This window comes from Poromitra crassiceps (genome assembly GCF_964638095.1).
Source record: "Poromitra crassiceps genome assembly, chromosome: 20".
Classification (NCBI taxonomy): domain Eukaryota; kingdom Metazoa; phylum Chordata; class Actinopteri; order Beryciformes; family Melamphaidae; genus Poromitra; species Poromitra crassiceps.
The window spans coordinates 19,410,352-19,432,800 of NC_139637.1; the positions used below are offsets into that span (position 1 = coordinate 19,410,352).

A 22,449-nucleotide genomic window follows, 5' to 3' on the forward strand; every position below is an offset into this window, starting at 1 on the left:
CGACCAGGAAGTGTGAACAGTTGCAAATTTAAAGCGATATATATATATATATATATATATATATATATATATATATATATATATATATATATATATATATATATATATATATATATATATATATATATATATATAGTATTATTTCATTCATGGCTGTCTGTGGAACCTGTAGGTTTGGGAGTCAGGTGTGTGGATGAATAAAGTTCTATTATAGAATATATATATATATATAGTGGCTCAAGCCTCCACAGATACAACAACACAGAGATACAGATACTGCACGCACACACCAACAGAAACAACATTATCCACCAACACAAGGCACATAAATGCATCATCATCGGTAACTGAGAATACCGATGAAAAGAAACACAGAATAATGTCATGGTATAGTTAAAGTAACACTCTTCCATCAGTGTCACCTCTCTGTGTCCAGCATTTAGCTACAGTATGCTAAATTAGCATCCGGTCACGTGAACTCACATTTGTGTTTTTGTTCTGCGAGACCGTTGTAACAAGTTTGGGGGTGTTGTGTAGCTTCTGTTAGCTTCCTGGATAGCCAGCTAACATGACAGACTCAAAGCACGGCAGTTGTGGGATTTGCGCACAGACTGTTTATTCATTGCTAATACTTGTCGACCATATAAAGGCTGGTCTCTACGGCACTAATTCTCTACACACATGTAGAAGCTAGACATAGAGAACGTTAATTCACACACACCAAGTTGTCACAGATTAGAGTCTGACTTGCGTCTTGCATGGAGGCAGACTGGAGAAGAAGTGAGACGTAAAGTAAGTTGTTGCCGTAAAGCCAATACAATAACAAGGAGCGCCACACAGTGGACCAACATGTAATTGCAACCAAAGTGACTGTTACACCGTCTGGCCTCTGCCCCTGGGGTCGGGCGTTTTCAGAATCCACAACGCACACGGGCCAATCAGGGACCTGCCTCGTAGAGCTGTCGCCTCACAGAGCTAGAAGGTCCTGGGTTCGATTCCCACCTGGGACGCTGTGAGCGCTGAAGGAGTGCGTGCCCGTCCGCATGTCCTCGAGTGCCCACCGCCCGGGTGGGGTCGTCAAAAGGGCCTTTCTGTGTGGAGTTTGCATGTTCTCCCCGTGCCCCCTGGGGAACCCTTCATATAGGAACCCCTCACCAAAACATGCAATATCCTGGTCGCTGAAGTGGTGCCTCCTCTGGTCGTTCGGGGCGCCTGCTCGGAGGGAGGGGAACTGGTTGGAATAGCGTGATCCTCCCACGTGCTATGTCCTACCGGTGAAGCTTTCCCTGTCAGGTGAAAAGAAGCGGCTCGCTACTGCCCATGTCTCGGAGGAAGCATGGAGCCAGTTTCGGCTCTCCCCAGATCGGCAGAGGGTGGAGCAGCAACCAGGATAAATAAATTAAAATTAGCACTAATGGGGGATAAAAATGGGATAAAAAAAATCTGGAAAAATATATATATATATATATATATATAAAAAGGGACCTTCCTTGTAGTTGACATCGTAACCGGCCAATCAGGAACACCGGCCGCTGGCAAAACAGTAATGGCTGCCTCCGCGGCTCTCCGGCTCGAGCAGTAACGTGAACATTCGTCGAGTATGCAACAGCGGACTTTCTCGGCGGAAAATACGTTTTTGCTGTACTTCCAAGTGGATTTGGATTTGACTGGATGACACGACGCTGATTGGCTGAAGGACTGTGGCTACTTCCACCCACTGAAATGACTGAAATGTGCACAGCTCAGTCCAGACAGATCCACAGAACCAAACAGAATGTGAGTTCACGGATCCAGATGGTTTTAACCAGGCTATAAAACAATGCATCAAAGTGCTGTAAATAAATACCGGATACATAGAGATCAAACTGCTGCCGATCATCTTTTCGCACAACTAAAGTAACCAAAAAAGATCCAAAACGTTTCCCATTTAATCCTATCTCATAAAACTGCAATTTTCACAGTCTTGATTCAAGAATCCTGAATTGATTCCACAGCTTTGACTCGACTGATCTGACTCAGTCCCTGAACATTAAGCTACCTCATGATCTGATTCAGTCACTGAACATTAAGCTACCTCGTGGCGTTTAAACTTGGCAACCCTCAAAACCAACCCTGTTGTGACACTTTTACGGTATCATTAGCCTACTGTCACCTCTTCTAATGGAATCCATTGATTTCAATTTGTACCAAATAGGTCTGTGGGCTTGTTTGAGGCCAAGGCCTCGGTGTTCTGACCTCCAGCAGAAAATGCCCGCCTGAAGAAAAAGTTGCTGCCGATTCATTTATGTTTTGATAAAAGCAGAGGAAGGTTAAAAAACATGAAAAAGGATCAAACTTCTCGCACCCTAGCTGTAGGGCTCCGTTTAAGTGATTTATTACACCAAAATGAATCACTGCGGTGTGCAAGCAGTTTATCTTTTTGTGTTGTGTTTCACTGTCGGCTCAGCACCTGCCCTTTTTGGCTTTGGATGTGCGTGCTTAGTTCTTCAGGAATGTGAAAACACTGACTTTTTTTTATAGTAAAAATACATCTGTGATGATTAACTTAAATCTCAAGTGACACATAGAGTACATGGAAAAAGCAACACCCACACATTTACTGTATGGCTACTACAGTACACACCTCTGCAGACATGTACACGCACTCCCTCCCTCGCCACATGCTCACAGTGCGAGCAACATGATCAACAAGTCACCGAAAGTCCATGTATTTCTTGTAGAGCTGAGCGGCCATAAAAACAATAGCGCCCCCATCTGGCAGCCAGGGTGACTGCTCAGATTCTCACGCTTTCTTGTCTCCCTGGCTGAAGTGATTTCATTAAACGATCGTTCCAACTGCTACTGTAAGTGCACAAACGGGCGAGAAGTCGATTCCAGCTGTTCAAAGCTTCCCAGTTCTCTCTACTCTATAGGTTCAACGTTTCAAAGACGATGCGTGGAGAACAGTCTCATACATCGTCAGGGTCGATGGTTGAGCTTTGAAGTCATTTCATGAGGTTTTTCCCGTTTATTTACACTCAACGCTACGTAGCGCTTGCTAGCTCCTGTGTTTGGCTGATGTAATGCTATGAAAGGGAATATCAAAGCAGTGAAAAATACATACAGTATGTACATAATCCATCAACCAAGTTACACCCACCTCCGCCCCCCCCCCCCCCACACACACACACACACACACACACACATCCCTCCATAAGCCATCCCCCCTCTGAACATCCATAGCGCTCCTTGACGGCCAAAACTCAGAAAGGGTCCAGATTCTAATCTTTGCGTAACTCCTAATTGAAGTGTGTCCTCAGATCTGTCTGATCCTTGGAAGTGGCAGCTGGTGTGAACGCATTAGTGGGCATGTTAAGTGTCTGAGTGTTGTAATCTCAAGACAGATTTTCTATTTGCACCAAAAATCAGTCAGCATGGTCGAAGAAAATACGGATAGGGGAGAGTGGGGTGAGTTGTGCCAGTGGGGAAGTTGTGCCACCCCTTGTATCTAGAAAACCATAGAAGAAATTGGTCATGTGACCACACATTTTTGAAGAGGCATCCATTTTACTCACTCTGCAAAGAAGGGAGGCAGATTGCACAAGAGCTAAGCACATTTAAGTTCAAAAAACTGTTTTTTGCCTCTCAAAGTAAATTTTTTATGATCAAGGTTTATTGATTGTTGTGTCTGAACAATTATAGACAAGCTTGAAAACATTTCACACATGTGTTAGTGTTTTAGTAAGCTACACTATGAGGCTATACTGTTAGCATGATGTTAGCTCCAAACCAGCTATATGATACAAGTTTGTTAAAATGGTGGGGATGGGGTGATTTGTGCCAAAAGGCCTGGGTTAAGTTGTGCCAGTGCAGTTGCAGTTGATTTAGTGAAATTTTATTTCATTTTGTTCTTAAATGTTTAAATAGACCTTGTTGAAGAATATTGCAGTATTGGCAAGTGTAGCCTGGCTCTGTGATAGTTGATTTTGTTCATTTTGAACATACCGTAATCTTTATTTCTGAAAATGTTAAATATGTAGGTCAACTCCTGCTACCGTTTAGCCTTGTTTAACCCTGTTATAGTACACTGGACTTTATTGTTATCTTTATTTTGTCTTGCTTTGATATAGCATTACAGTATATGAGATGAAAATGTTCTGTTTTACTTCAGTAATCAATGGCACAATTTACCCCAATGTATTCTCTCCAAAGGCACAACTTACCCCGCACCGGGGGCAAGTTGTGCCAAGAGACCACTTTTTTAAGAATAGTCATATTTTTTTAACAGTTTATTTAAGATCCAAAGGGAGTGTTCCCAGTGGTGCACAACATCCTGAAATATATTTACATATTGTAGTTGGAGGCATTACTGTCATGCCCTCACTTTAAAGACACCTCAAGTAAAAAGTGGCACAACTCACCCCACTCTCCCCTAATAGCGCTCCAATAACAGTGCTCGGTAAAATCACAGCATGAAGGAGCGCGGCCGGGCCAGTTGAGATCCGGTTCCGGTCCTTCAGGTATTGAAATTTGCTTGCCCCCAGAGCTTTAAAAATACTTTTTTTTTACTGAATTCCCACTTCCCAGATTGGAATGCATGTGGAGTTCTCCTCTGTCTGCTCCCATACATGCCCATCATAGCAGTATGAAGGCTCTCCTCGTTGTTTTTCCATGCTTTGACCAAAACGTCATATAAGTCCATGTAGATCAGACTGATTTATAGATGGTACATTCTCAAGATATGCGTCACTTGTTCCCCCACTGCCACCGCCGCTGCTATGTACAAATACTCTGTTGCAGCTATACTTCTTCAAGCGTCAACCCACCCAGGGTTTTTAAACAGAGCGTGAACGCAGAAGAAGCAAAGTAATCATAAGCTCTGTCTGCACTATTTACACTTTCATTTACACATTCATCTTCCAAAGTGTAAGCAGCGTGACAGGACCAGCATGGACTCAGCAGCATGTCTTCATACTGGCATTTCACAGAGCCTGGACACATCTACAATAATGTACGTGTTCTCATAGGCGGGGTTTGACTTTTATACTTGGGGGGGCCACCAGACAGGGCTGCAGGGGGGGACTTTGCCGGTGACCTTTGGTCGGCGGTGACATTTTTTGGCAGTTTTCTTTTTGCCGTTTGAAACCAGATTTAGAGGAATTATTATTGTACAATAATTACGACAATTAGTATCTGAATAATAAAGTAATAACTATAATAATAAGCTGATACTACAGTGTACTAATAATAATAAAATCATTATTATTGTTATTGTAGTTGCATTATTATTGTTAGTGTTATTAATCAGAGAGTAATTATTGTTTAATAAGTATAAGAATGGAAATATAAGAAATATTAGAATATGAGTAGAATTACAGAACATTAATACTCATTATTGTATGTTTAGTAATGTAATGTATATTATTTAGGGCTTCACTGTTCACTGTTGCTTTTGACCATGCTCAAAGACACTTTACAAATACAGGACGAAGCAACTTTAATAAAAAAAAGAAAATTACAGAGAGAGAGAGAAAAAAGATTATAGGTCAAAAGCAACAGTGAAAAGGTGGGTTTTGAAAGCTTTTTTGGAAAGATGACATAATGAGTATGAAAGACAATGAGTGTTGGCCTGTCAGAGGCCCCCCTGTCACAGCTTTAGCAAAGCCGATACCTGTGATGCTCTTCAAAGTGGATATAAATTTCATCATCATATTCAGCCAGACAGTGTCATGGAGATTTACAATGGTGAGCTGTGTTTTATTTATTTATTTTACTGGGGGGGGGGGCCCATTAACTCCGCCCATAAGTGTTCTGCCAAAATGAGGTGAAAAGATTTACATTTGGCACATTTGAGCAGGTTTAGAGGCAACAATTCGGCTGTCTGCAGCTTGCGACCCATCTAATTTAGAGTATTGACATTCACAGTCAAAAGGGCAAGATTATAGATCTGTTTTCTCTGTGTAATCGATCTACCTTCAAAAGACAGTGGCTGGTAACAATTCAAACACATTTTGAATTATGTTCCTCTGACAATTTCTGTGAATCAGAAATTAGTAAAAGGCAGCTATTGAATTCAGACATTCCTAAGTGAGAATATTAACCACAATACTGTCCAACATAGGAACCACTCATTCTTTCAGATTGTAAAACAGTCGTGGGATGGCAGAACCTTCTGCTATGGGCTTAATTCAATCTGAAAATAAATATATTAGCAAGTCAATATATTACTAGAGGCCATGAGCATAGGGGAATTACTTTCAGAACCTATAAGGGAAGTTCCATAACATGATCCAAAGACGTCTAAATAGATACAATAAAGACAGCAACAATCACACTGTACAAGTCTGTCTGATTGGTCCAATAAAATTTAAATGATAATATATATACAGTAATTACATGTCAATTTCAATTTTGAAAATGCTCTTTCTTTTTTCAAAAGTGTAGGTTTCTCCTTCCTTCCTTGTCACATTTTGTTCCATGTGACTCCACAGCGCTCTCCTCATTTCCTGACCCTCCTCTTAAATGGAATGTTGAGGGCGATGGTGACTCCATCATGATCTCCTTGATGAAGTTGGACCAGGTCAGTATGGTGTCTCCTTGACGATGTTGGTGGAGAGGGTGTGGTTGCTGGAGATGCTGATGGAGTGGCGGGTGAGGGCGCGGCGATGCCTGCCGCCGGGTGTGTGGCGACAGGGCAGGCAGAAGTAGCGGAGCGTGGAGAAGAAGATCTGGCGGTAGGTGGCCGACACCAGGTTGAAGAGCACCGGGTTGATTGCCGAGCTCACGTAGAACAGGACGTTGGTCAGCATGTAGAAATAGTGGTAGAAGTCATACAGGCCGCTGCGGGAGAAACAACAGACGGGCAGTTACAAGGTGCTGTGTGTCGCATAATATCAACGTCAAATTAATTGTGGTTTTTAAGATTGTATTTTAGAATAAATGTGGAGTAAAATGTGGTGAGCGCACCAGTGAATCAAGAACTTAAAATACACTGACACACCATCCCAATACACATAAACCAGCGTACAATTCGCAAATAGCTACGACCAGAGCAATTTAAAGAGACAGTGGCGTCAGCGGAGGACCAAAATGCGTGACCCATTAGCCAATGAACAGCCAGGAAGGGGTCTCGTGCTACTTTGGAATGCTAAAACAAAGCTGATAATGTACAATTTGATACAAAAAAAAAAAAAAAATTCAAAGTACATCACAAACTGTCCATTTTGCTGCAACTCGACAGCGCTGCTTAATCCAGGACCTTACTTCCTGGGACTCTTGAGAGTAAAAAAACTGGTCCATTGGAGTGAATGGAGATGTCGCGGCTCTTCTATCTACACGGCTCTGGCTACGACCACATACATGCAGGAAATGCAGGATGACAGGGGCAGCCCACCCTACTCTGCCTCTGCCACCCTGCATTTCAAACCCCTCCCCCCCTCGCCCCTTTTCAGCCACACTTGACCTCCCTGCCAAATTTCAGCCTCCATAGGGTGAAAACTGTGTGGACTGACCAACCGACTGACTGACTGACTGACCGACCGACCGACCGACCGACCGACCGACCGACCGACCGACTGACTGACTGACCAACCGACTGACTGACTGACTGACTGTCTGACTGACTAACTGACTGAGTGACTGACTGACTGACTAACCGAGTGACTGACTGACTGACTGACCGACCAACTGACCGATAGAGACCTTGATAGAGACCTACTGTATAGAGCTGCTGGTCACAGCTTAAAAACAGGTAGCCTGCATGGTCAGTAATTTAACAAATTACTAACTGGACAAATCCTTCCATTTCACCGTACTCAATAGTGAATGATCTGGCTCACCGTCTTCACTACTCCAAGCATAAATTGCAAGATCTATCTTCTGTCTCACCACTGTGTGACAGGTGTACAAAATAACCCTGCAACTGGAGGCGGAACTCGCAATATTCGGATGCTTGGAGTCCTCTGTGAGATTCCCTACAGCTTTGCAGCAATCTCTGACACTCGGGACAACTGTCGCCAAAAAACCTATTCTGAAGGAATAGAAGTCCTCCTCTTCACCTTCTTTTCACGTGTGGCTGATGGACATGATCTCTGTTGTACAGATGGAGAGACTCAGGTCCCTGAAAACCAACTCACTTAGAAGGTTCTCAACTATCTGGGACCCGTTCTTGGCCTACTTTGATGAGGTCAAGAATGACAAGTGACTGAGGTTAGAGGTGACGGATGGCTCGCCCGTCTGGTTTTTCATGGACCCCTTGCGTGGGATCCCACGCGCAATATTTCTTACAAGCACAAGCACCTTATGCGACTGGTAACAAACACTATGTTGTAATGTTGTATGTGTTTTGGTTTGTTTTGTTTTTCTTTTCTTTCCTGCGTCTGAGTTTGTTTTTCTTGTTTGTGTATTTAAAAAAAAGAAAAGAAAAAAAAGTGAATGACCTGTGCCAACCTGATCTGTGTTGTTTTTTAGAGTTCTTATTCTCTCACAATGGACCGCCCCTGCAGCACGTACAACCACACGCGCGCGTGCACGCATACACACGCACACGCGCACACACACACACACGCACGCACGCACGCACGCACGCACGCACGCACACGCACACGCACACACACACACACACACACACAGTCTTGCAATATAGGAATTAATAAGAGGCGCACTGTAAAAAAAGAACAATCAATCTCCAGTAAATGAATAGATGAGCAGGCTGCCAGAGAGCTGCTTTGTGATGGAAACGAAGGAAAGGGCTTGAGATGAAGGGAGGTGAGCTGTCATTTGTCTGTTTGTTTCTTTCAAAGGAGGTGGAAGGAGGCGGGTCAGAGAAGAGATGAAAGCAGGAACAAAGATGGAAGAAACATAGTAGCCATGTGTGTTTTTAGCATGTAGCCCGTGTGTTTTTAACATGTAGCCAACGTGTTTTTCATGTGCAGCAGAGCAAGCCGGGGGGGAGAATGATGTCTGAGCAACTTTATAATAGCAGCTATTTATATGTACTGTAGATTTGTTTGGTTGTCAGAGACAAAACGCTATTATAGGTAGGAGGGGGTTCTTGTTTGCTTGACTAAAATGGGAAAACCTAAAGGAAAAAGGTTTAACTTAAAGAATATAATGATGAGGGGGGAAATCATATAGTGTCCTTTCAGAAATGTTTGCATCAGTCCGAGGCTATTATACTGTAAGAATGGATCCTTTGAGACCCGACAGACTATAAGCGAATTTGCGCAACCAACCAGAAAGAGTGGTGTATGTTGTGAAATAATGATTGGGGAATAGGGACCAGTGTTGGGCTAGTTACTTTCAAAATGTAATATACTACATATTACTAATTACTTTCATTTGAAAGTAATAAGTTACTTTACAATATTACTGTGTGTGTAGAGTAAATCATTACTCATCACACTACATTTGCATTACTTTCAGCAAAATAACAGCAGTAGCAGAATGACATCGCCGCCCTGGAAAACAAGAGATCAAGGGGAAAAAATGCAACCGTCTTGAAGTCAGTGTAAACCATCCAAAATTCTAAATGTTATAATTTTCCTTTGTTATTGTCATCTATAGTGGTTATTTGCATAAAAACACACAATTTGATTAGGACATTATTATATCTTTATTTAAATATGTGCTTTGATTTTTTTTTTTATTAACTAAATTTGTAACTTGTGTAACTTGACAAAGTAACTGGTATAATATTACTGAAATCCTATAGGTAATAAGTTATATTACTGAGTTACTTCTAAAAGTAATATATTACATGTAATATGTTACTTTTGTAATGAGTTACCCTCCCCCCAACACTAATGGGGACCATGTATTCTACTAAACCGCCTAATCTCTTTAGTTGTCACATTTGCTCATTTGAGGCCTTGCTGGCGCACTGCCAGTAATGCGTCTGACATGATGGAAGGAATCAGCTGTTTGGGAGAAGCTTCTGCAGGCCTCTTCTTTCTTCATTACTGTAGCCTTCAAAGCTAACGGACAGGGAGGAAGATGGAGCAGAGCCGATGCTGGATTTAACCCATTGATACCTGATGCAGCATTTGTGTGTGTATCCCTTTAAGACCACGAACTGCGTTAACGCAGTTCGGGTTACGCACACAAATGAGGGATATACAGTACACAAAAATGCTGCATCAGGTATCAATGGGTTAAACAGGAACACAGTATAAGATTGGCTTTTGAAAATCTCCCATCTTTTCTCCTGGGCAGACAACTGTGAAGAACAGTGAGGAAGGCTACGCTGAAACACATCTGTTGCTGTTGCTCTCCTCACCCAGATTGATTATTTAAAAAAACTCAAAGGACATTGAGAGCGCTGGTCCGTTTGCTTTCTCTGCAGTTTCCTTTGGCCTTGAACTAACTCCTCTTTCCGGGTATGACTTCATCGTCTACCCTACAAGAGTCCCGTCTCCATACATAGACTTGCCTGCGTCCCAAGCTGTCTAAATCAGCGATACGGACGTATTTACAAGTGTCACAGAAACATCTCAAATGTAAATATAAATGTCATGTAGTATTATTATTATTACTACTCCTCGAATCCCGACCTTCCTATTCCTAGGTACGGCCCCTATTTCTTAAACTCACTAAATGTTCATGACTGACTGACTGACTGAGTAAGTGACTGAGTGTCTGACTGAGGCTGCTTTCTCACTGGGAACGATTGCTTTTGTTCCGTTCCATTCCGCACCCGGGAACGATTGCCCCTCCCGCCCCTCTCCCCCGCTGGTCAGCTTTCACATTACAACATTTCTTCCGCGCTTGGAAACGGAACAGAGTGCACTTGCGTCATCAACTATGCCTGGAGTTTGTCGTCGCCCGTGTGTTGTCTATGTGGTCCGGAACGGTTGGCTTTCACACTCGCAAGTGTTCCGTGGCCAGGCACGCCAAAGCGCTCCCCGGACCACCTTTTCAAGTGGATCCTGTCACGGTTCCCCGTTGCGCGCCCCGGGCGGCGGAACGGAGCGGAACGCAATGTTCACACTCGTCAAATGTTCTCGAAACTGGGGGAATTTGGGGAGAAGTGTGCTCGGGAAGGGTACCGCGGCGCCAGTGAGAAAGCACCCTAAGTGACTGAGTGTGTGACTGAGTGTCCTGACTTTGCCATCCTCTGACCACGGCCTGCTGGCCCAGCGCCGTGGGAAAGAGTGGCGCACATGGAGGGATATTGTCTTTATTTAAGATGCAAACATAAGAGAGACTCACATTTCAATGTCAGCACATCCTCAGAGTCAATCCTTGTGGAATGCTTGCCCTACCCACTTGATTAGTGGTAGATTACTGACATTGGTTAATTGAGTGCAATGGCCCCTTTTACTCACCCGTAGGTGATTTCTCATTAGCTTGATATGATACCACAGCCTCTGTCCATTATTCACTCTGAAGAAGATGTACTGACGATCCAAATGTCAGTCTCATTATTTGCACCTTCATAAAGGCATTATTCTGTCTGTGTGCTCCAGTGACTTTTCCCTGTTCTGCTGCGTACAGGATAATATCCATTCTCAAAACAGCACTGAGATCATACGCACTATAATAAGCACGTGAAGTGTAGGTCAAACCACTTTCTGTAATTTATTGAACTTACATCTCCCTCCAGACTGCTGTGGGAGAGGATGAGGAAGAGGGTGATTACAGTAAGCAACATAGCATGCGGGAGATGGATGACCAGAGACATTCAGCATATATTAATACTGTGAATATATATATATATATATATATATATATATATATATATATATATATATATATATATATATATATATATATATAGAATGCTTAACTCATTGAGTGCCAGCCACTTTTGGAGAACGGACGCTCCCAGTGCCAGAGTTTCAGAGCGTTTTCAGTGATTTCTCGAGGCCCACAAAATATTGTGTGATATTACTATGTAAACACCGAACACGCACAAAGAACGAGGAGACTCTATTGTATCACCAGCAAAAAAAAGTTTATTGATACCATTTTCCGTTCTTTAGTTATCAGCCGGAGAAGATAGGTTGTTTTGAGCAAAAACAGGCGTTTCAAATTAGAACCTGAGATATTCCGCCTTTTGTTAAATGAAGCATTTCAAGCACATTCACTGAGTCTGAAGCTAATATTTTCTGATGTAGTGACGTGGTGTAGTTGTGTGGTGCCCTGCGTGCCCCACCCCCCTCTCCCCCCCCCCCCTCAGCTGCAAACTCCTCCCCACACTAACACACAGCCTCACGCACCCAGGTCTATTTTCGGAGTGCTCCGTTTTTGTGCGCCGGCTCCCAGCGCGACACGGAAAAGCCAAACCGGACTGCTGAGAATGGTTTGGCCCTTCGGCGTCGGGTGCTGCTTTTCTGTGTGGAGAAACTATACAGCAGAGACAGAGAGGCTCAGTTGTGGGCGCAGATTGACTGCTGTTCGCAGCCAACGTCAGCTCCAGCCAGAGCCATCTATATGGCTCTGGCTGCAGCATGAGCGGTTTCTCTTTCATCACGGGGCTTTTTCCTGCTGCTTTCCTGACCTTTCTCTAATCTGGAGAGCACTGTCGCCACCTAATGGGTCTGTAAAATAGGTTATACACCTTCAATAGCTCCCATATTTTTATAGGAGATGTAATAGGCTTTGATCCACGTCCCACCGTCAAAAAACGCAATTGACGACTTTAGTCGTCATTGGCACTCAACGTTACTATCGGAATTGACGACTAAAGTCATCATTGGCACTCAATGAGTTAATAGGACTAGATGTTACAATCCCTGATGAAATCAGCACAATACTTGAGAGATGTCTTCTTGAGTAGGGTTGGAGATGTTCTCTTTGGTGGGTTTGGAACTGGCGATGACCACTAGGAGCCACCAGCACAACACATCGTCAGTTGTGTGCCCCAGACTCACTGGGTGTTTCGGCCTTTTATCACAATACACCCTCGTCCGAGGCTGGCCTGCCACAGGCTGATCAGGCCTGGGTCTGTGTTGCATGGTTGCTCCCTGTGGTCATTTTGCAGCCCATGCTGTGTCCTTTCGTTTCAGCCACAGCCAGTGACTGCTCCTTTCGGCAACAGTGGCCAGTTCTTTGATGACCTTCCATTGGGCCTGCCCTCTGATCCCTACTTCCTTCAGGAGCCTTGTGGTGGAACTGGCTACAAAGCCTCTGCAGCCCACCTCCACTGGACGCAGCCTCACACTCCAGCCTCGCTCCTCTGCTTCAGCTGCTAAGTTGGCATAGCGCAGGCTTTTCCTTTCGTATGCCTCATCGATGGCATTCTCCCAAGGGACCGTCAGCTCAACGATGAAGACACGCCGGCAGGAGTTGGACCAGAGGACCAGATCTGGGCGCAGGTTGGTCGCAGCAATTTCAGGTGGGAAAGTGAGCCTCTGGCTTAGGTCCACTCGCATTTCCCAATCCCTGGCTGCATTCAGTGGGCATGAGTCTGGTGTGCGGATGTTCCGTTGTTTTCCCCCTTCTCGGATGAAGGAGGCTGTTAGCTGTGGGAAAGTAGCCTGAGCGTTTAGGGGCATGGCATTGGTGGTTACCCTCTTCTGCTCAGGTTCAGCGGCCAAGCACTTCAGCACTTGGTTATGGCGCCAGGTGCATCTTCCTTGAGTTAGGCTGGCCTTACAACCCACCAGGATGTGTTTGAGGTTTGCCGGGGCTGCACACTGGAGACAAGCTGGATCTTCTCCAAACCAGAGATGTAGGTTGGTTGGAGAGGGTAGGACGTCGTATGTGGCTCTTATGATGAAACTTAGCCTGTTAGACTCCATGTTCCATAGCTCTCCCCATGTGATTTTCCTCTTTTCCACGCCAGCCCACCTCATCCAGCGACCTTGCTGAGCTTGGGGAAACTGCTTTGGCACATCTGGCTGCTTCCTCCTGATGACGCACCTCCTCCACCACCAGGTGCCGGCGTTCAGATGGAGCAGCCTTTTTCCATGTGGGTGGTGTTGTTCCCGACCCAAGGCCGCCTCTGCCGTGCTGTACATGCCCCACTATGTCCCGGTGTCTGAGGGCGGTCTTTGCTTCCGCAACTGCTGCAAGCTGGTTTCCACTTCCTTCCTGTTGCTAGGGTGGGGGCAGCACCTCGTACGAATGGATCCCGGGATTCTGTGAGGGTCATTTCCAGCCTTGCTTTGGTACATTTGTACTCCTCCACCAGGCTCGAGATTGGCAGAGAGAGGGCTCCGTTCCCATACAGGCCTATGCTGGTGAGGCACCTCGGTAGTCCAAGCCACTTCCTTACTTGCGAGCTCACCAATCTCTCCAGCCGACTGGCATGGGACAGAGTGACCTCGTAGATGGAAATTGGCCACATGAGACGGGGCAGCAGTCCAAACTGGAAGCACCAGAGCTTCAGCTTCCCTGGGGGAGCAGTGTTGTTCATTTGCTTGAGGCCACTGATTGTATCGTGCCTCAGTTGCTCCACCTGTTTGGAGTCCTTCAGGTCTGCGCTGTACCAGCGACCAAGACCTTTGATGGGTTTCTCCAAGCTTGTTGGTATTGGTTCGCCGTTGATGTGAAACCTCTCATTGGCGAGCTGGCCATTGACAATGGAGATGCTGCGGGATTTGGTTGGCTTAATCTCCATTCCATATATATATATATATATATACCCGCCTGTATTTTCATTTATTTTTTATCTTTATTTATAGAGGGGGAGTCTCAATGCTCTCTTTTTCAGGAGCACCCTGTTCACATTCACACACACATTCACACCTGGAAGCTGACCAGTACAACCACAGTCTGATCTGCTGGCCTCTGATCAGCTCCACTGGAGCAGTTGGGGGTTAGGGGCCTTGCTCAAGGGCACCTCAGTGGTGGTAATGAGGGAGGGGCAAGCAGTTGGGGTTCGGGGCCTTGCTCAAGGGCACCTCAGTGGTGGTAATGAGGGAGGGGCAAGCGCTGCCTTTTCACTTTCCCCAGCCAGATTTATCCTGCCGGTCCCGCGGGGATTGAACTGGCCACCCACTGCCCCACTGTATAGAACAGCCGGTAACAAAAGGCAAGCAAAGGGTCATAATAAGTCATGGTAGATGGCAGTATATTCTGACACAAAGATACTCCTGAGCACCATGTCCATTAGAAACTCCGTCTTCTGAGTATCAATGTGTTCAGTGTGGGCTCCGCGGGCGACAGGTCGAGCGAGCATCACAGACGAACGAGAAGATGATTGAGGACAGGTCGAGCATTACCGATGAACGAGAAGCTGATTGAGGAGGACATCAGCGAGAGTAGACTGACACGACCTTTTCATTATGTTCACACGCGGGTATAGCTCATCTCTTTCATTCCTCTTCTCCCTCGCCGTCTCTCTCACACTCCACATAAGACAGTTTGCGTGTTATTCATCATCAGACAGGGGACCAATCTAGATGCTCTGCACAAACGCAACACAATGTGCAGGAGTGCAAAGTGAACCCAGTGGAATGCACTGCTGCTGATAAACGCTACAGACACTGACAGGATGTGCTTTTAATCGCGCTTGTCAAGTGGGAAGTGGGCAAGGCAGGAAGACAACTTTGTAACGGGCTTTATAAATCTTTCTTTTTTTTGTTCTTCTCTCACTCCAACGCCCCCCCTTTGTGTGTGCGTGTGTGTGTGTGTGTGTGTGTGTGTGTGTGTGTGTGTGTGTGTGTGTGTGTGTGTGTGTGTGTGTGTGTGTGTGTGTGTGTGTGTGTGTGTGTGTGTGCGCGCGTGCGTGCGTGTGTCAGAATGTCAATCCAGACGTGTCTAACCAAATTGATGGCTTCTCATCGGGGGGAAGTGGGAAGGAGAGATTGTGAACGCATCCATTTATTTGTCTGGATATCCTGCAGTGTTGTGCCAGCGGACTGTAAGTGATCTTATTTCATGCCTTGCCGGATTTTGATCTAAATATATTACGTAATAATAATAATAATAATAATGCAGCTGAAGTACGGTGGAAGTGACAAATTCTGTCCTTTCATGATGTGGAGCAACTCACTTATGTCGTTCTCCTGCCAGCTACTGTAGCAGTGATCCTATATTCGGTGGAGTCCCAGGTGCCTCTAGCAAAAACCCTATCAAGATCATGATAAAGACACAGCTGGTGGCAAGGCCTTCTCCTGGAACAGCCAGCGTTCACTTCTTTTAAAGATGGCTGGCTGCACACGGCATTTGCAGCCGTAGGTGGTAACAAATTGCTCAGTAATGCGATACAATAATATTATTACATTTCCTAATATTATTGATGGTTTCCTAGTGTTCCTAGTAATGTAGCAAATTCCTTTCTGTAATATTCCAGAAATCTGATGCCAATAAAAAAAAAAGTCATTTCATTGCCATTCCTTTATCTTACACATCTTACACATCAATGAGCAAACCTACATAATCTCTGTTTCTCTGTCAATACGGAAATAAGGCGGGCACATCCGCTAATTTCTCCAATCACCTCCATCGGTTTTGTTTACATGTGTCGTGATTGGTCGAGTACCGTCGAACTTCCTCTGGTCTGAAGTGTTTTTTCGGGGGTGGGGAGATGACAAGTTCCTCTGGTAAAATATCTCTGGAGTATTCGAGTATTGTGGCTTTTTGAGACTGGAGAGAGGACACAGAGAAGTTTGATGCCTCTAATCTGGCTGTGGTCGCCATCAAAGGAGCTCGCCCGTCTGATTTTGGGGGCACTCTGCTTTGCTTTCTTCATCTCAACAGTCACGGTCAACCCAGATCATGCCGGAGGTCTTTCGACGGAGGGCCTGCTATGACCAGGAGGGCTACGCTCTAAACAGCCAATCCCTGGCAGAGATGAGGTGCAACGGAGCATGAGTCAACTGCGAAACACTAAAGCTGGGCTCAGACTACAGGATTCTGACAATCCTAGCCGATTTTGAAATCTGGCTGTGACACGCACTACAGGAGAATCTTCCCCGATTATCTTCCCTAGAATCTCAAACATGCACACACTACAAGATTTGTAAATGTGGCGCACCACGCACTACAGGATATTATTAAGATTATCGGCAGGATAATCACCTTGACGCCCGGCCATACTCCGAACCTGTTTCGTTTTTGGGGTTCCAGCAGTGACCAAAGCGCTCCGCCCCCACCTCACCTCTCTCTCTCGTTTCCTCATTTTCATGCCTGTCTCGCCAAACAAATGAATCTCACGGCAGTTAGCATGCGTGTAAACAACGCAACTCTATTGTCTGTACAAGTGAGAACACAAACACATGGGCTACCAAAATATATTTCCCTGCTGCATGCCATGATGAGATCGGCAAAAGTTTGGATAGACTGGATTGCTTCCCGCAGCAGCAATGCCTTTTTTCCCCACACTGCTCGATAGACAGGTAGGACAGCCTCTGACTGGCAGGGGCTCAAAACTACGATATAACAACTTTTTATTCATTGGTCATTCATTGTGATATAAATTAGTGACATTTTCCCCCAAATACTCATGGTTCTGTGCTGTTGGTATTTGGTAGCCTATCTGATGCCTGCAGTGCAGCGCATCAAATGAGCCGCGTCAATTAACGATAATGACGGGAGGCTTGTGCAGCAGCAGGATGATGTATTCGCGCAGATTTTCAGTCCTAAATATCAAACATGTTTGATATGATCGGGACGGCCCCGATGAGGCTTTGAGCAGATCGGGAGGGTTAAGATTGGATCTGCAAACCGCTCACACTACAAGATAATCTGTGCCGAACATCGGCCCCGACCAAGCTTGGCAAGCTGCCAGGCCAGATTTCTCCTCCGATTCTCGGGAGGGGTGAATCGGGCATAAATCGGCCCGAAAATCCTGTAGTGTGAGCCAGCCAAGCGACGTTAAGGATGATGTCATAACCACTGATGATGTCATGTCATGCCCCACAATCGTCAAGTGATGTCATACCCAGTGATGATGTGGATGACGTGGGCATGAGTTGACATGAGTTTGGTCACAACCGCCGAAAAAAGTACGCCTATGGCGCATCGTCTCCAGAGTCTCCACTCTAGACATCGAGTGTGCGAGAAAATCGAGTCCGCGCATTAGTTAGTATTGAGGGACAAGCCTGTTTACGACATTAAAAGGCAAGGCATTCACAAACTGCCAATTCTGGTTTGTGTAGAGAGTGACATCATGAGTGACATCAGAGTGACATCATGTGCCAGGAGGGGGCACACTGCACCTTGTGGTCCTGAATCAAGTTTGTCTGTCTGATTGAGTTGGCGTGTGTGTTTACAACAACCTTGTTTCCCGAGGTGCTGTGTTGTGTGGCTTTCTGTTGCCGCATTTAAATGCACAACGCCGTCCCAGCATGAACATTCATTTACTGAAATGATGTCTGTTTGATTCAATTTGGGAAATAATAAATTATATCGTTTGGCGGGGGCTAATCAGGGAGAGAGAGATTCAGAGAGAGAGAGAGAGAGGGTGAGAGAGAGAGGCAGAGAGAGGGAGGGAGGGAGAGAGAGAGAATGAGAGAGAGAGGGAGAGAGAGCGAGAGAGAGAGAGAGAGAGACAGAGAGAGGGAGGGAGAGAGAGGCAGAGAGAGAGCGAGAGAGAGGAGGAGAGAGGCAGAGAGAGAGGGAGGGAGGGAGAGAGAGAACGAGAGAGAGATTCAGAGAGAGAGAGAGAGGGAGGCAGAGAGAGGGAGGGAGAAAGAGAGAGAGAGAAAGAGAGATAGGGAGGGAGAGAGAGAGGATGCGAATGACAAATGAAGGCAATCTAATCAGGAAGATTGATCTGTGTTGCTCCTGTCAGACACTCTTAACTGATGACCCTCTAAATGATGACTTTTGCCAATATTTGTGTACGTGCGTGTGTGTGTGTGTGTGTGTGTGTGTGTGTGTGTGTGTGTGTGTGTGTGTGTGCGTGTGTGTGTGTGCGTGTGTGTGTGTGCGTGTGTGTGTGTGTCCGTTTAGCATCAGTGTGTTTTCCATACCAGAATGATCAAGTGGGGTGTATAAGCAACCAATCAAACGATCGGAAGCTCCCTGGTGTGTGGAGAAGGAATATGGTTCTACTCACTCAGACCACTCGGAGATGTAGCAGTACATGAGACGCCGGGCATGATAGGGCAGCCAGCAGACCACGAAGGCTATGACCACCGCTCCTTCACAACAAGGGGAGGAGGAGGAGGAGGAGGAGAGATGGCATCAGAACAAGACAGTGAAGAGCACAACAACACATTAGACTTTGAAGAAGGAGCCATACTTGAATTTCTTTTTGATAACATCTTTGCTCTTTCCAAATTATATTTCATATGCGTGGGATAGGAGGAGAAACATGACCTATGATAGATAATTCATATATTTTACTTACTACATATTGTAGTTAAATTTGTGTGTTCTGCTGTCCATTTCCTGAGTGTACTGTTTCGCTGTCTGAAGGAGTATGCACCGGAAGCGGTATGTTAATGACTTTATGTTGATGTGTCTGATACTCCCAGGGACCGGGATGGGTCATGCGATTTGTCCTGACACGTAAATAAAACTTTCATTCGTTCATTCATTCATTCATTCATTCATTCATTCATTCATTCATTCATTCATTCATTCATTCATAGATAGGGCCATATGCCCAGTGCAAGTGCAAGGGTTATCGTTGCTAGTTTCTAGTACTCAAAATCTATATTCCCCCCCCCCCCAATTTAATTACCACTAGGTCGCTGAAGCACGTCCTTTGATGTAGCTACTGTACTGCTGACCCCGTGGTAATTAAAAAAAGAAAAAAAATATTTTGAGTGCTACAGTAGAAACTTAAAATGTTTTTTTCCTTTACTAGATTTTTCTTTTTATCTTTATTCTCATTGCTGCTCCATCTTGTCTGTCTGCAACTGAAACTTCTTGTCTGTGTTCTTCTGTTCAGGGCACTCTTGAAAATGAGAGCTTGCTCTCAAGAGATTTCCCTGTATAAGTAAATGCAAAATACAAATAAAAACAACTAGTAAAGATAACGCTTGTCCTTGCCCTTGACCTTGCACTTGCACTGGGTGTAAGATATTGCCCTGTACAATGTACAGGGGCAAACTGAGAGCAACCAACACCACCAAACACACACAGTTCCCTGTCTCAGCCACTCCTTCTCCAAACCCCACTGATGATGTACCACAGGATGGCAATCAAGGGGGCAAGGGGGGAAAATGACTTGAAAATGAAAGGACAAAGACACAAATAAGACTTTCAGGGTGAAATTGGTTTTCCATTTTCTTTGACTCTCTGCAGGAATGATCCCTACCAACCAGTTGCCAGAATAAAATGCTAGCATTTGACATTCAGTGTTCAAAGGATTTAAAACGGTTTAAAACGAGCCGATGGCGAGCCGACCCGCGGCGGCCTGGTGGCGACACCGGGGGCGACTCGGTGTACCGTGGCCTCAGGCCATTTCCTGGTTGAAAACGGCACCATGTATCCTCGTTATGTTTAGGCAACTAATGACTTGGTTATAAGGTTAAAGGGACAGCTCACCCTAAAATCCAAAATACATATTTTCCCTCTCACCTGCAGTACTATTTATCCATCTATATAATTGTTTTGTTATTTGCCTGAGTTTTGGAGATATCGGCAGCAGAGATTCTGGCTTCTCTCCAATAAAATGGAACTGGATGGTTGATGGTTTGATCTTCTGTTCTGTTTTGTTCTGTTCTGTTCTGTTCTGTTCTGTTCTGTTCTGTTCTGTTCTGTTCTGTTCTGTTCTGGTCTGGTCTGTTCTGTTCTGTTCTGTTCTGTTCTGTTCTGTTCTGTTCTCGTCTGTACTACATCCAGAATTGATGCATTCTACATACCCCGAGCGAAAATCTATAAGGCTAGACTACAAAAGAAGGGCCTTAAATGTGTAAAGGAGCCCTCTCACCCGGCTGTGAGAGGGTGTTAAAACCAGAATTTCCACATTCCAGAATAGCACATAATCCTGAAGCTGTCCGCCTTCTTAACACTCTAAACTTGGATTTATTCTTGCCATTTGTCTTTCGCTTTTATGGTTATTCTTTATGGCTTGGATGCTATTTACCTGTTTTATACTTTCTTTTTAAAATGTATTACGTGTTTAGTGAGTGCTCTACGTACGCTATGCGCTTGTCTGTGTTCAAGTTAGTTCACTAAGACAGATTGAGGTATTTAAGTGAATTCTCTTCCCTTCTCTTCTGACATGAGTGCAATGATCACTTGTATTGATGAACTCAAACAGCCATGTAATAGGTATTGTAGCCGGAGCTAACCACCATCCTTGTTATTCTGTCGATTTGCCCATGTCAGTACAAGTCCATCAGTTTCAGCCTCCAGGACCCGTTGCGTTCAAGATCGGGTTCAAATTGCCTTCGGAAGAATAGGCTACCGCTCTGTATTGATCGTCCTCTATGTACGTAACTCATTGCTATTTAGCGAGTAATTAAACGTTAAGAGCCATGATGATCCTTTGAGTCGATGGACAGCCGCCTCGTATTGAACTATACTATTTTTGGATAGAGAATAAATAGAGAAGTGCGCGCTTGTGACCAGAAGGTTGCCAGTTCAACTCCCCAGACCAGCTGGGTGCTTGTTACTAAATAAAGCCACTTACATCCTTGTATATAAAGGACAGTGATACTCAACTTGTGGCCCGGGGGCCAGATGCGGCCCATGATAGGGTGCAGAGTGGTCCCCCGACCATTTTCTAATTCACAATGAAAGCTAAGGTTTGACCGAGCTCCAGCTAAATTGTCAAATATGCTCGCCACCCAGGCACAGTATATGTACTTAACTAACTTAACCTAACTAACTAACTATCCTGTGTGCACAAAATTGTGAGACTAAACTCCGGCTGACACCCCAAAAACCTACAATCCGCTAGAGCGGGACGGCACGGTGGCTCAGTGGTTAGCGCTGTTGCCTCACAGCAAGAAGGTCCCGGGTTCAAACCCTGGTCGTCCCAGGTCCTTTCTGTGTGGAGTTTGCATGTTCTCCCCGTGTTCGTGTGGGTTTTACTCTGGGTGCTTTGGTTTCCTCCCACCATCAAAGACAGGTCCTCGTCTCACCAGGTCTAGGACCTGTGCGCTGCACCAGACTCCCCCGCTCCAAACATCTCATACTTGTTAACTGCTGCGGTTCTGCATTTCTGGATGGTTTTGTTGTTGTGATGTCACGCTGATTCGTCCTATAGGAGTTAGCACAGCACGTGCACATACACACCTCTGAAAGATTGTATAGAGGTATGGAGCGATTTGAGAGAAGATTGCCTACAGTAGAGGCTGTACTGTTGCCTCACAGCAAGAAGGTCCCAGGTTCGAATCCCGGTCCGTGCCAGGTGCTTTCTGTGTGGAGTTTGCATGTTCTCCCCGTGTTCGTGTGGGGTTCCTCCCACCACCTAAAGACATGTATGTTAGGGTTAATACTCCTGTCAGCGTCCCTGAGCAAGGCACTGGCAAAAAGAACTGGACTTGGTCCCCGGGCGCTGCACTGTGGCTGCCCACTGCTCCTAGTTCTACTAGGTTCCTAGTAGAGGATGGGTCAAATGCAGAGGATGAATTTCCCCATGGGGATAAATAAAGGATAACTTAACTTAACTTAACTAAC

The 22,449-nt window shown here is 45.2% G+C and overlaps 1 protein-coding gene across 2 annotated transcripts in view; it reads right to left on the reverse strand.

Annotated features, from left to right (window-relative positions):
- Positions 1-5,763: 5,763 nt before the first annotated feature.
- ntsr1 (neurotensin receptor 1 (high affinity)) overlaps positions 5,764-22,449 on the reverse strand; it is a 51,016-nt gene continuing 34,330 nt past the window's right edge. Inside the window, exons 3-5 of one of the 2 annotated variants that reach the window (XR_014553601.1) lie at positions 18,929-19,013; positions 6,469-6,819; positions 5,764-6,427 (exon numbers count right to left, since the gene is read on the reverse strand). Coding sequence is in view for 1 of the 2 variants with exons in the window: in XM_083657114.1 (XP_083513240.1) it covers positions 6,561-6,819; positions 18,929-19,013 (344 nt within the window). In the remaining variant the exon portion in view is untranslated. Of the gene's footprint in view, positions 6,820-18,928; positions 19,014-22,449 lie in introns of both variants that reach the window. The other variant, XM_083657114.1, reaches the window with a different exon arrangement.